This window comes from Asparagus officinalis, chromosome 3, assembly GCF_001876935.1.
Source record: "Asparagus officinalis chromosome 3, Aspof.V1, whole genome shotgun sequence".
Classification (NCBI taxonomy): Eukaryota; Viridiplantae; Streptophyta; class Magnoliopsida; order Asparagales; family Asparagaceae; genus Asparagus; species Asparagus officinalis.
In genome coordinates, this window is record NC_033796.1 from 18,102,656 (window position 1) to 18,117,349 (window position 14,694).

Genomic DNA, 14,694 nt, shown 5'->3' on the forward strand with positions numbered 1-14,694 from the left:
TATATATCTCTCTCTCTCTATCTCTATTTTGTGGTATAAGCACTGCATGCGTTTATAACTTAGTAGAACCTGCAGCTTGCACTATATATAGGGTATACTCCTTGTACGATCGAAACAATGGTGAAATCATGCTCGCAATCAATATGGAAAGCTTCCCGTCAACCTTATGTGATCAAGTGTACTCCTGAGGCCATACTTATTTACCGCCTCATTGCCTGCTCGAAAACCTTCTCCATATGCCGTAGAAGAATCTGACTCAATTTGATGCTTAAAGAACTCCCCGAATTTCTTCTCAAATTCGGATCTTTTTCCTTTCTTTGATGATGTGGATGATGACGAGGATGCTGAGGTGGATGAACTGCTGCTGCCTGAGCCTGACATAAGTTCAGATTCCAGCCACATATGAGCTAGCACTTGGCAGATACCCTCTTCTACTTCTGGAGGGAGAGTTCGATATCCTAAAAAAAAGAAAGGAAAAAAAACTAGTTCCATGATGAAAATTACAAATTAATCTTATATTGATGGGAAACTCTGTCCAACAAACTCCACTCCAAACTCCGAAGTACACGCTTGAAAGTTCAATCATGTTGCATTTGACTTTTATCTCTAAACTACCTTGACCAAAAAATTGAAAAGATTCTGAACAAAATTTACCATGCATCATATACATGGACATAAAATGATGATGTTAAAAATAGTATAAAATTGATTAAATTGTTGACTAGTTTATTATGACGAGGACTTGAACTTGTGATTTCCTCGTACTGAGCAAGTCTGCCTCAACCAACTCTCCTCTCAACTTCATCTAATTTGTGATTAGTTACGGAATGGGTAAGTTAATGACATCAAGATGGTAGAAAGCAAGATACCTAATAGCATAGGGAAGTTGATATCGGTAAAAGGATGACTAAGACACGAAGCGATGCCATTAACCATAGCAATAATAAATATTTCCACATAGCTAAGAGAGAAATGTTTTTAGTAAATATTTTAAATCAGAAATGTAAAATCTGGGCCTCTAAGGTTGCAATAATTTAACTTATAATCTTCAACCCCTCTCCTAGACTACTTGTGTCATGGATACTTTGAAGCTTTTATCTCCTTGGTTGCTTTGCTAAGATCCAGTTAGGTAGTTCAAGTAATTTCCAAATCCAGTAATCTCTATTGATCGAAATGCCAAATTAATTAGTTGGCAGGATCTCTCCACCAATCATCACAATGCTAAATGCAATATTTTATTCGGACAAAGATTATCAGGAGATATGAGTTTCATCTAGAAAGCTTAACGAGGCAAAATAAATGGATATAAAGTAACGAGTAATCAAAATAAATGGATATAAAGTAACGAGTAATGAAAGTGGAGAAAGTACCATTTAGCCGTAGCCATGCATGCATCATCTCATGGGCCAGAATTGACCCTGTCAGCAATCTGCATAAATAAAATATACGCAGTGCAGCATTTTTTGCAGTCAAAAGTTTCATCATTGCTTATGTAAGTTTTGCATTATGAAACATAAAATACGCAATGTGAACAATAATTTATAGAATGCCTTCAGGAATAAAATGGAAAAACCTAAAAGGAATACTTATACGAGCTAACGATAACCATAACAAGGTCAGATGAGAAAATAAAACTGCAAACAGCTAGGCGATACCTTGGTAGTCCATACAAAATAAGAATGGCTGTTACTTCACATTGCCGGATGAGCCTAAATGGCTCTGTAATCATCTCAATGATCCTGTTACCTCTTATTCTCGGCCTTCTTGATATCTGATTGAGATTTTGTAGTTAGTATTTTAGGCTAGAAAATTTTTAGTACAAATAGGCAGGAAATACATCTTATAATGATATAGAACATGAAATCTTACACTGCTGACAATCTGCTCTTCAGATAGACACAGACCTCTGGTTTCAGGAAGATGATGATGACCCTGCAACCAACACGGAGGAAATAACAAACAATTATGATAACTTAAACGAGATATATTTCATATTTTGCATGAATTTGTTATTCATCTCACTCACATTCTTTTCTCCCACCATGGCCTCATTTAAAGCTTGTCTCTCAACCAGAAGCAACGGAATCTGCTGGTTCAATTTCATATTTAAACCTTCATAAAATTCTCTGATATCAAGGTACAGAGGTTGGCATTCATTGGTATCCATTATTGAAGAATCCAGGCACTCCAGACAGAGTTTCCGACCATCATCCAAGGTGATATAAATTGCATCTCTTGGCTGGAGTATCAGTATGACAAGTAAAAGTGAATATAAGCAAACAACCATGAGATGAAACATAGGGCTATGAACTTTGCGCCGAAATCACTTGATCCTCTGAAGTAATATAACATAGTATTTTATGATCCTAAGAGTTCAGTAGACTTGTAGGTCAATGTGCCTCCTCATCAACACAAGTGATTAGGTTAGATGCAAATTAACCAGATAGGTGACATCATACTGAACGACATGATGTTAGTTTAGTCAAGTTGTTATCCGCTGTAGGATTTGGATCAAAGAAGAAAGTAGCAGGCATCTGGATCTTATTTAGTGCCTGGGAAATTATTTCTCTGATACTTTCAGCTAACCAAACACCTGACAACTACCAAGAACTAGGATTCCCTCAGAAGTCAGTCAATTTCATATTTAAACCTTCATAAAATTCTCTGATATCAAGGTACAGAAGTTGGCATTCATTGGTATCCATTATTGAAGAATCCAGGCAATCCAGACAGAGTTTCCGACCATAATCCAGGGTGATATAAATTGCATCTCTTGGCTGGAGTATCAGTATGACAAGTAGAAGTGAATATAAGCAAACAAACATGAGATGAAACAAAGGGCTATGAACTTTGCGCCGAAATCACTTGATCCTCTGAAGTAATATAACATACTATTTTATGATCCTAAGAGTTCAGTAGACTTGTAGGTCAATGTGCCTCCTTATCAACACAAGTGGTTAGGTTAGATGCAAATTAACCAGATAGGTGACATCATACTGAACGACACGATTTTAGTTTAGTCAAGTTGTTGTGTAAGCTTTTGCTGAACACTGAAATTGCCGCTGTAGGATTTGGATCAAAGAAGAAAGTAGCAGGCATCTACATCTTATTTAGTGTCTGGGAAATTATTTCTCTGATACTTTCAGCTAACCAAACACCTGACAATTACAAAGGACTAGGATTCCCTCACAAGTTAGTCATTTCTTGGTAGCATATTGTCAGTAACCTATCTAGGTAAAGTTCAAAAATCTTGATCTGGAATGAGCCTTAGAGAAATTTTTCATATGCAAAACAAACAAGAAATGAATTGATACCAACCTCCATTCTTTCACAACTGCAGCACCTTGGAGTACCGTCGCTCTCATGTGAAGGACAATACTTTTGTAGCCAAAAAGGATGTGCACGATACTCAATGAGGCCATTCGAATTTGTTGGAATCTACAAAGACATCAATGATATTTGATATGTGCTGTTATTGATAATGGAGAATTGAGAGCAATGATAATATAGTTCATATATCAGATATTGGTGGATAGTAAATGTTAACTGTAATCGAGGATTGAAGCCGTCGAAAGGACTATAGCTTCTCTCTGGCTTCTAACTCCTAAGTACTGTGTCGATGTGTCATATCGATATCAAGTTTCAATTTCTATCTTATTATGGAAATTATTATGAATGATACTAATTAACTAGATCATTACTTCTAATAGATTACAACACAAACCATTTCAATAAATATTAATAAGTTAGGGGTGGCAAATACTTACAAATTGTTTGCAAACATCACATTTTGGGTGATAGCGATCCTTGTAGCAGGACTTGTGGTAGGGGTGATTCCCATACATAGAAAACTGAGCCAAAATAAGCAGGTATAAGGGACAAGCTCTCTATGGATTATAAGTTAAGTAATATTACTTTACCTCATAATCAGAAATAGGTTTGTTACAGGCATGGCAACGGAAACATTCGGGATGCCAAAGTGCACCCATACAGCTGAGATAGCGGCCATTGCCGATTTCGCCATTGCACCCAGCACATCTCCTGAAAAAAAGAAAACAACGATAATTTTCATGCAAATGGAGTAGGATTTCAGTGCCCGCATTAAAATAGAAAGAGTCCCTGTGAGCCTTCATTTATTCCTCTCAACCTAAGGCTGCCAATTGAAATGCCTGCACAATTTAGGGACTGATTACTTTGACCTCTTTCATTTCTGCTCTTCTTTCAAAATACAAGACTAGGCAAATTTTGATAAGGTTTGGCTGTCCCACAAACCAAAATCCCAATTAGATGATTATATTTTTTTCCGGTTAATTCACATACTAGAGCATTTATTTTGTTTACTTATTTTTTTTAAGTATCGTTCTAACCTCCAATTTGCAATTTTACATGCATTGTTTCTTCTTTCTATTGATACAACAATTCTTCTTCTTAATCATAGAATAAACCTTAAAGCTGCTATTACAAAAAAATGGTAGCTCACATGGCAAGTACATCGAACGTAATGAACAAAACAGCTCTAAGAACATTACCTAGTTCTCGAGGGAAAGAAAAAAGGTAGTGGATCGTATATATGTGGTTCATGAATGCGGTCATTTTGGCGTGGTGGTGACTCAACATTCAAACTCTCTTGTAAAGCCCTCGCTAGATGTTCATCTTCTTCCAAATAAGATCCATTATCTAGAAAATCAATAATAATACAAATAAAACCCCTGAAGAAACTTCAGTCTTAAAACAAAAATGCTATATATGCAAACCAAAATTGCAGCAGTTTTTCATGTTTAATTACAAAAATTCTCAGACTGACATGACACATTTTATTCAGAAAATAAGGTTCAGAAAGAAAAAGAAATTATTTGTGAAACAAGAAACAGAAATTGTTAGGGAAACCATATCTATCCCTTTGTTTTTCCTTAAATTTAATTTTCAGCACTCTCCTAGCTTGTCTTAATGTTTTATCTTGATTTCATAAATATACTTACCTTCTCTAGTACCTAATAGATAGATTATCATGAATCCTACTAGTGTTAGGAAGACTTTGCCCGAAACTTTTAATGTAATTTTGTCCCTTGATTACAGCTAGATATCTCTTTCTCCCTAAAGCCAAAAAAAATCAACCTTCATCCCGGCATATCGTTAGAAAACAAGAATTGCTCCTTTAATAAATCACAAAAAAAACCTTATCTGCTGAAATAGATTTCTCTTCATTCACTATGCTCATATGCTGCTCTTGATTACTTGAATAATATAATGAACTGAGTAAGTGACTTGGAAACTAACTTGTGTCACTTACATACTTGCGACAATGTTAGAAAACTATCACCTTTAGTCTAAAATTCGCTAATATCTGCCATGTATTTCTATTTGATTTCTAGCCTGATGGTACAAACAAGGAATGGATTTTTCTCCAAATGAGGAACAGAGGAAGATTAATTCTTGTATGTGGTCTAAAAGGTTATATATCCTCCTCCTTTCCTACCAGTAAATAATAGGCAATTTGATCAGAATTTTTGTGTGAGGTTAGCTCTAACAATTTACAAGGACGTAAATTGTTTAATTAACAATTTTCAATAAAAAACCAAGCACACATGTGATCGAACCAGTCAGAATCCTATTAAAAAAAGGAAGGAGATAGAAGAACATAACAGGATCATTTCATACATATCGTAATTATAGGTGATAACGTAACACTTACCAACGTCCTTTCCCTTTCTGTTTTCTTCTTCGGATAAGGAGAGGGCAATAGCGCAATCAATATCTTCAGTTTCATATTCAGAGTGGCCATCCTATATTCAGGATCCCAAAAAATGAAATTACCAAGAAACATAATTGATAAAACATGGAGGGAGGCACAAAAATAACTATAATCAAGAGAAGTTGTTTTTAGAATAATTTAAAAAACACGACGGATTTTTTTTACTGTGACGTGTAGTATAATCACAATTGGGTTGTTTTTTAAGTGATTCCTTCCCTTTCTTCTTGCTAATTGTGATGACTGACTGTTGCACTAGATGCCTAGCAAGGCATAAAGATTCCTAATTTCCAATGCCTGTTCATCATTCAAGAATGTGTGTAGTATTATTGGTTTTTGTTACTTGTCATGGTATGTTAATTATAAAAAAGTGGGAAAAAAAATCAACATTACAATAATTAACACAGAATGTAGGATACACTATCCTGATAGTTAAATGAAGAAATGCTATCAAAAGCTTGGAAATACATTTAAAAAAACGTCCATACGCCATGATTAGAAAGTTACCAATGAGCCAGTCGGTTCACTCCAAGTCCGATCATGATTGTATCTTTCAGGGTATTGCCCTTCTGAAATCCTATGGCTGGAACCTCGAAAAATCTTGTTCAACCAACCCATAACGAGATGTCTTATTTGCTCACAAGCTCAATAACTCCTGCTTGGAGGAAACATAATTTAGCAAGTATAACAACCACAACGTTCAAACCAAAGAAGCAATATACAATACAAAGACGAAGAGTGGAACATGTGTGTGACAACTGTGGACACTTGCATTAAACTCTTAACAGCAGGTGGGGAACAAAATCTCGACTAATAATTAACATAAATTATCTTCATGACTTGCATTGGCAGTAAGGTGATTATCATCGGACACCTAACAACTCTGCTTCAACTATTAATCCCGAGGCATCAAACAAAACCCCTCGATGCTATGATTTTGAATACATAGACTTTGTCATTTTGACGGGAAAAGACTAACCGGTAACGCGTGTTAAGCGTAGACTTATCTCTATTTAGGGATCGAGATAAAGTCCCCCATTCGTGTGAGGCATGGATTTTGATGTCCTTTTCACGGTAAAAGACTAACCGACAACGTGTGTTAGACATTGACTTATCCCTACTTAGGATTCAGGATAAAATTCCCCATGCGTGTAAGGCATGGATTTTGGCGTTATTAATAACGACCTGCTACGATATTGAATACGTAGGCTTTGCTATTATTGCGGGAATAGGCTACCCGGCAACATGTGTTAGATGCAGACTTATCTCTAATTAGGGATCAAGATAAAGTCCCCCATACGTGAAAGGTATGGATTTTGGTGCTACGATGTTGAATACGTAGACTTGGTCTTTTTCGCGGGAACGGACCACCCGGCAGTATGTGTTAGATGCAGGCTTATCTCTGTTTAGGGGTCGAGATAGATTCCCCTAGGCATGAATCCTGATGTCTTTTTCACGGCGAAAGATTAACCGGCAACGCGTGTTAGGCGTAGACTTATCCCTACTTAGGATTCAGGATAAAATTCCCCCATGCGTGTAAGGCATGGATTTTGGCGTTATTAATAACGACCTGCTACGATATTGAATACGTAGGCTTTGCTATTATTACGGGAATAGGCTACCCGGCAGCATGTGTTAGATGCAGACTTATCTCTAATTAGGGATCGAAATAAAGTCCCCCATGCGTGAAGGCATGGATTTTTGGTGTCATTTCTTCCTGTGTAGCTTGAAACACCGAAAGAATTAACAAGTTCATTGGGGGGTTGACTGTTAGAGGTGTTATGTTAACATAACAGTATTTTATGGACCTATCGCTCTATTGAAGAGAGTCGATAAGTTGATTTGGTCGTCAGAGGTGTGGTGTTAACTTGACGAGTTTGTGGACCTATCGCTCCATTGAAGAGAGTCGATAAGCGGATTTTGTCAGAGGTGTAGTGTTAACGTGACAAGAAAGATATTGCTATGGAAGCAATTTTGAGAACTTATCGCTCTATTGGAGAGAGTCGATAAGTGGATTTTTGTCAGAGGTGTAGTGTTAACGTGACAAGAAAGATATTGCTATGGAAGCAATTTTGAGAACTTATCGCTCTATTGGAGAGAGTCGATAAGTTGATTTTGTCAGAGGTGTAGTGTTAACGTGACAAGAAACATCATTCAAGAATGTGTGTAGTATTATTGGTTTTTGTTACTTGTCATGGTATGTTAATTATAAAAAAGTGGGAAAAAAAATCAACATTACAATAATTAACACAGAATGTAGGATACACTATCCTGATAGTTAAATGAAGAAATGCTATCAAAAGCTTGGAAATACATTTAAAAAAACGTCCATACGCCATGATTAGAAAGTTACCAATGAGCCAGTCGGTTCACTCCAAGTCCGATCATGATTGTATCTTTCAGGGTATTGCCCTTCTGAAATCCTATGGCTGGAACCTCGAAAAATCTTGTTCAACCAACCCATAACGAGATGTCTTATTTGCTCACAAGCTCAATAACTCCTGCTTGGAGGAAACATAATTTAGCAAGTATAACAACCACAACGTTCAAACCAAAGAAGCAATATACAATACAAAGACGAAGAGTGGAACATGTGTGTGACAACTGTGGACACTTGCATTAAACTCTTAACAGCAGGTGGGGAACAAAATCTCGACTAATAATTAACATAAATTATCTTCATGACTTGCATTGGCAGTAAGGTGATTATCATCGGACACCTAACAACTCTGCTTCAACTATTAATCCCGAGGCATCAAACAAAACCCCTCAAAAGAATATTACAGTTTCATTGACAGGCTTCAGGCAAATTGTTGTTCACATATTTTTCTGTCTGGTACATGTCACACATAGGAGATTCAGAAATTCTTTTTGGCAAAATGCCCGTGCTTTCTACTAATCCAAAAAGGACTTTAACACAAAGAAGTAGCAATTGTTTGGAAGGAAGAACTGCAGTACTAGTGACAAAATTACCTATACACAACATGAAACATTAATCCAAAAGCAGAAGAGACTACAAGGAAAACATAACTAATCACCTAAGGAATAGCTCAGTAGATTCATCTAAATAAAGGGGATTTTTTTTTGAGAGAAAAAATGGAAAACAAAATGAAGCAAAAGAAATTTGAAAGCAGTATAGAAAAGAGAATATGTTCTTATTGCAGCATATGGATACCAACCCCCTACCTTAATGCAATGAAGCAAAACTTAATTGTACCGTACCAATAACACATAAGTCCTATCTGCTTCAAAAATTATTGACGGGTCCCTTGTCATACACAAAACTTACTAGTAAAACTTTCAAATTTGAAGAGCACAAATGGGCATGCAAAATTACAGGGGGAAAAACACTAATTAACAACTTCTAGAAGCAGATTCTATTAAAACTTTATCCAGCAAACTTCCTTGACTCTAGAAACAGGATTAGTAAATAAAACACAAAAAAGAGATGAAATTTATCAAGCTTCTAATTTCATTAAAAAAAAAGAAAGAATAAAACGCCCCAAAAAAACCAACAAAGAGATCAATCAATAGAGACAAAGCACAGAATCCTTACTTCAAATCTGAGAAATACCCAGATAAAATTAGAGCCCAATTCACCAAATCTATCACCGATCATCACAAGGAATCAACCACCAGAGCCCCCTGAATTCATTCTTATCGACAAAAACTGACAACTTCAGCGAATTTTTAAAAGAAAGAGACAAGCAGAAAAACAGCAGAATCTAAAGTAATTAAGCGGATATATGGATCAAAAAGCACCAGGACTATCTAGAGCCTCGATTATATTCGAAAAATAATAGTCAAAAGCAGAGAGAAAAGCTCTTACAATTATTTTCGATCGTGGGTTTGGAGGTCGTTCTCACTGAATTTGGCGCTATTTAAAGAGTGGGTCCTCTTAATTTTTCTCATTAACAACGAGAAAGATAGAAAAATTTTAGTATTTTGTCGGCTATTCAAACTGTGGTTGGAGGCTTATTTTTTTATTTTTTTTTAATTGGAGAAAAGAAATAACGAGAATCTAATAAAAAGTATGAGGGTAGCGTTAGACCAAAGCTGACAAATAATGGGCCCACATTAGAGATAGTGGGGTCTGATATGGAATTAAAATTTGTTTCCCAAAAAAATAAAAATAGAATTAAATTAAACAACAAATCATTTAAATTGCCATTGGGTTCCTTAAATTACTGAAATTGCTATTATGTTCCCTATTCTTATAAGTTGCTTCAAATTAATCTCTTCAATCTATATTAATATTAACATGATATAAGAATTGACGAACCTACTAGTAACGGTTTGAGGAATTAAGTTCAAAATACTAAATATGTAAGGGACTAATATCGTTAAAAAAGCTTTTTTTTTTCCTTATTTATTTTCTCTTTATGGCAAACAAAGAGGGCGTAATTGGTGAGAAATGTCATTGCATCCCAATGTGAACAAAGGTGCGTTGGGGACTCAGAAATCAGAATGAGGCTACGTGAGTGGAACATGACGTGGTAAAAAAAACAGAGGGAGGGGGAGAGAGAGAGATGAAAACAAGGTTGATGATGTAGATGGGGGGAGCTCCAAATAGAGTGATGTAAGAGGAGAAGAAATGGAGAAGTGACGTGAAATAAGTAGGGGAAAGAATATTATAGAGAGCCCTACATAGAAGCTTATGCAAGAATTTTAGTTGTTTGTACTTTGTATTGATACTTATATTTACACTTAATTTATGTATTCTTTGTACCGACTAAAATTGATAGTAGAGCATTAAAAAAAAGATAGTAGAACGTTTACTTTGCCCCTGCATGATTTTATTTTGTAAAGTCGTTGGGCACTTTTTGAATAATTTAAATGCAACTACTAGGTCTGTACCACAAAAATGCAACTCCTACGTTTACAAATTGGCCCAGATTAGGCCCACACGAACTTCCATTAGCTAGCGGGTTAACTTGGGCTATAAAGAAAGTCCAGCACAGGTCGTAAATCAGGACCTAATAGCAATTTGATTTAAGGGACTAATTTCAAAATCTCAAAGCTTCAAGGGATTCAACACCGGGAAAAGCTAATACGCGCATGTAATTTAAGCACGTGCGCGCGCGCTCTATCTCGCACATGTATTTTCTCTCACCTTTTCCGTGGAAAGAAAATGGTGGTAATTTTCTATGAGAAAGGTGAGAATTCTTCTATTTGATTAAGTATTCATATATAAATTTCATCCTAAAACATTTGTGTTGATGCTAAATATCACACAGCCAATTAAAGTCACAAAGTTTATAAAAGAAAAGAGGGTCACTTTCTTCTTCGACTTTATGGCTGATTCTGGAATTTAGGATGGCCGAGCAATCTGCACACAAAGAGTCGTAAGAGGGCAGAAATGAGTTCCTCCGTGATACCTCCAACGATCAAGTCAGTTGATAAACTTGAGTGGAGTTAAAGAAGAACCGTGTCTTCTTATTTTTGTGCAATGTGTGCTTTAGGGGGTTTTAGATTACGAACCTTTGGCTATGTTGAATAGCATTTGTATTTATAGGGGATGCCAATGGCAAATTGCCACTTCATGAGTGTACAGTAAGAAGGTGGTGAGGGGTGAGCTGGAAGTTGAGTTATCATTTGCTCTACATGTGTTGGTTAATGAGTGACGTGAGGTCACTTCAGCAACATTGGTAACTAGCAGTCCGACGAGTCTTCAAGACTGTTGAGGATGGAGACATAATGATGATCACCGAATATTAAACAATGTTGAGAAGTGACACCTATGCCGATAGGTTCGAGGCAAGAATAACCTCTTAGCTTCGTCGAGAAGCAAGACCTATAATGTCATATCTTCGAGTCGCTGATTCTCGTGTCGACTGACACCGCCTTTCGTGTCGACACAAGAGTATCGGCTTGCCCGACTGGTCGGAATGTCGTCTTGTACCGTCTAACAACCGTCTCTCAAGTCAATATAGAGATGTCGACTCGTCAGGGAAGTCAGGATCTCTCGTGCCGACCAACATCGCCTTTCGTGTCGTCGACACAAGAGTGCTGACTTGTCTGGCTAGTCAAAATGTCGACTTATGAGATCATATATCCGTAGAACAGATATACCCCATAACAATTTTGTATTCATAATGAGCAATCCTCTGTCTCACCATGTGCTCAATTTCTTTGTTTCAATTGCTGTGAACATTTTGATTTAATTAGGTACTAATAACTAGAAGAGGAATTAGAAGAAATTTTGACAATATTTCTTTAATTTGACTCATGTAATCTCTTCAATGCCCAATTATATTCTTTGGGGATAACTATTTCATCAAGATAAACCTTGAAAGCAAGAGATTTTGCCTTTTCACCCCCTTAATTTTTTTCTATTTTACCAATTTTAGAATGTGGGGCATTTGATTAGGAGTGTGCCGTAATAATATCGAGACATAACGAGGTCATGAATGTGATTTAGTGTAGATGAGAGGGGCATGGTGACGGTTGCTGGCCTTTCATAACAAGAAGAGGAGCGTGATGAAGTTTGGTTGGAACTTTTGGATTATTTTTCAACATCATAATATATTAGTATAGGATTTCAAATTCAATAATAATTGAAGTCCTTAGCTCAATGAAGTAGAGACACTTTTAATATGAAGGTGAATCGAACAGTACTACACATATTTCGAGTCACTGCTTTTTTGTGCTTTTAGGATTATTTTGTATGTTATTGAGTTCATCTCCGTGCTTCTGAAATTTGATAATTGTGGTATGACCCCTCTATCTCTAACCAGAATTGATTTGTTCTTCCTTTATACCCCCCCAAAAAAAAAGAGAGAGGAATTGATTCGTTAAATTCCTAAAATCTAAATTAAGTCTTCTCAAATCTGGATGCAGACTTAACAGCGATTGCTTTAGCGGCTTTTGTTACCGGAATTGATGTAGATGTAGAATTTGATTGCCCAAAAGGTCAGATTAAGATGTTAGGTCGATAAAAGTACAGTGAAAAGAAAGCTTTTCGTTCGGTTTAAGATCAATCAGAAAGCAAGAAAAGAAAGAGGGGGAAATAACAACTTGTATTATTCACTAATTACTGGATAACCAGGCCTCTACCTGGTACGTAACTTATGTTACTTTAGATTAAGTACCAATGAAATCGAAGTCATTAACAAAGAGATTGATAACGAGCCAGGCCTATCAACTTATCGAAACTCTACCCGAAGCTACTTGTGAAGCTAAGTGTAATACTTAACCGATCGAAAGAGATTTATACGCTGTTTACTTTCAAACAGAGATGAGCTTTCACTGGTTTATGGTCAGAGCTGTTGATGTCATCAATTGATTCATATGTGCTCAAAACTGCTTGAATGCTCTTATGATTTTCAACTTTGAAGAGGATCCTGTCTGTCCATGATGGTACTCTGATCTGAAGGAGAGGAAAAAAAAAAAAAAAACCAAATATGAAACTCCAGTGACCGATCAGTTATATTTGAAATTCAATTTTCCATACTAACGTAAAGCTACTAAATGTACTTTGTGGCTCGTGTCATAGTCGCTACTTCCTACATCATATTTGTATGTAGGCTTGAAAGATATCGTCCCCTCGCAATAGCCATTGAATACTTCTCCTCGTTCAGCCTCTTGCAGAAGTTGATCTTTCCCGGTGAGTACCTGTGAGATAAAATGAATAATTCACAACGACTATTAGGCCATTGCAAAAACAAATTAAAAGAGAGAGAATTTATAGAATAAGACTTGATTACTAAATTGCTCTCGGATTGCTTTGCAATATATGACTAAGCTAAAACGGAAAATACTGTTCTTCTGACACGGTTTCGTGGTGAATGTGATGTCAATGATCTGAAATGGCCAATATGATTATAACAAGTCTAGCGGTTACTCTGGGGTGTTTAATCTTGGTAATAACACGCAAAACAGCCAGGAGTCGAAGCACTTTCTCATCCTTTGATATTTGAAAGAAGTAGGATATTATAAAATTAAAAGAAAAAAAGAAAAAGAAAGAATGTGTTCCACAAACGTTTATATTGTATCACAAATTTCTGTGTATAAAAAGATGGTTTTTTTGGCACACAAAAAGAAACTGCACAAGTTAAAAAAACCCAAAAATGCTACACATCAGACAGTCTAGAGCCATTTGCTGTTCAGAGAACGTAAAAGGGCCTTTTGATGTAAGCAGGATGGCCTTCATGAGACCTTAGGGATTTTTGTAAATATGTGTGGGACATTATAAGCATGTATGGGGTTACTATTCGATTGGATTTTCAGTTTATTTTGTTTGATATTGTTAGAGTACAAAATTGCCTCATCAAAAATTCGGAGTTCTGGTGTAGTCACGGGTCCAGTGACATGGTATCGTAGCAACCAAAGTCGAATCTTACTAACCACGAATTTCTAAAGCCAATAGATACCGCACTGTGAGTCCAGTTTTTGGCTCATATAATGGCTTTCAACCTGCAATGGCGTGTTAGAGTATAAAATTATAAGCGTCAACCCGCAGTACTACTACTTCTGATTTTTGGTGTACTAGGGGGATCTGTTGACAGATTTAATTACTTGATTATGAGCTATATTTAGTTTTCTTTGTTTCTTTCATTAATGTGTCCTGGTCTTCAGGAATTTGGTATGTATTATATGTACTCTGGGACCCACATGCATGTCTACTTCAGTTACTGTTGCCTTCATATGAGGATTGAATAACAAAGGGTAAATATGCTTACACTGTGAAGGTTTTTACGTATCAGGCTTCTTGCAGGCTGATTGCTTATCCCCTCTATCCTGTAATTGAGGTCTCCTAACCAGACAGTGAGATGACAGGGTCTTGGACAAGGATTTTGGTCGATGGAGAAGATTGAGTGGGAGATGTGCTTGCACTGTGAGTTCCTCTCCTCTACTTTGTGAGCATGAGCTGCATTAAATAAATACCATCCAAATACTATTTCAATTGTCGAGTAAGACTGCTTAGCTGAACTTAAAGGCACTTT

The 14,694-nt window shown here is 36.4% G+C and overlaps 2 protein-coding genes across 2 annotated transcripts in view; both read right to left on the reverse strand.

The window, feature by feature from the left end:
* Positions 7-9,551, reverse strand: LOC109833214 (protein DA1-related 1-like). Its single transcript, XM_020400807.1, is given in 14 exon segments — positions 7-458; positions 1,371-1,429; positions 1,656-1,771; positions 1,870-1,932; positions 2,027-2,181; positions 2,184-2,239; positions 3,319-3,359; positions 3,361-3,438; positions 3,768-3,851; positions 3,921-4,041; positions 4,530-4,677; positions 5,693-5,783; positions 8,103-8,250; positions 9,306-9,551. Coding segments are annotated over 13 exon segments (1,443 nt in total). The 5' UTR covers positions 8,214-8,250; positions 9,306-9,551; the 3' UTR covers positions 7-138.
* The window catches only part of LOC109833215 (type IV inositol polyphosphate 5-phosphatase 11), a 3,875-nt gene continuing 1,926 nt past the window's right edge, over positions 12,746-14,694 (reverse strand). Inside the window, 3 exon segments of the mRNA XM_020400808.1 lie at positions 12,746-13,118; positions 13,226-13,363; positions 14,431-14,618. Coding sequence (XP_020256397.1) covers positions 12,960-13,118; positions 13,226-13,363; positions 14,431-14,618 — 485 coding nt within the window. The 3' untranslated portion in view covers positions 12,746-12,959.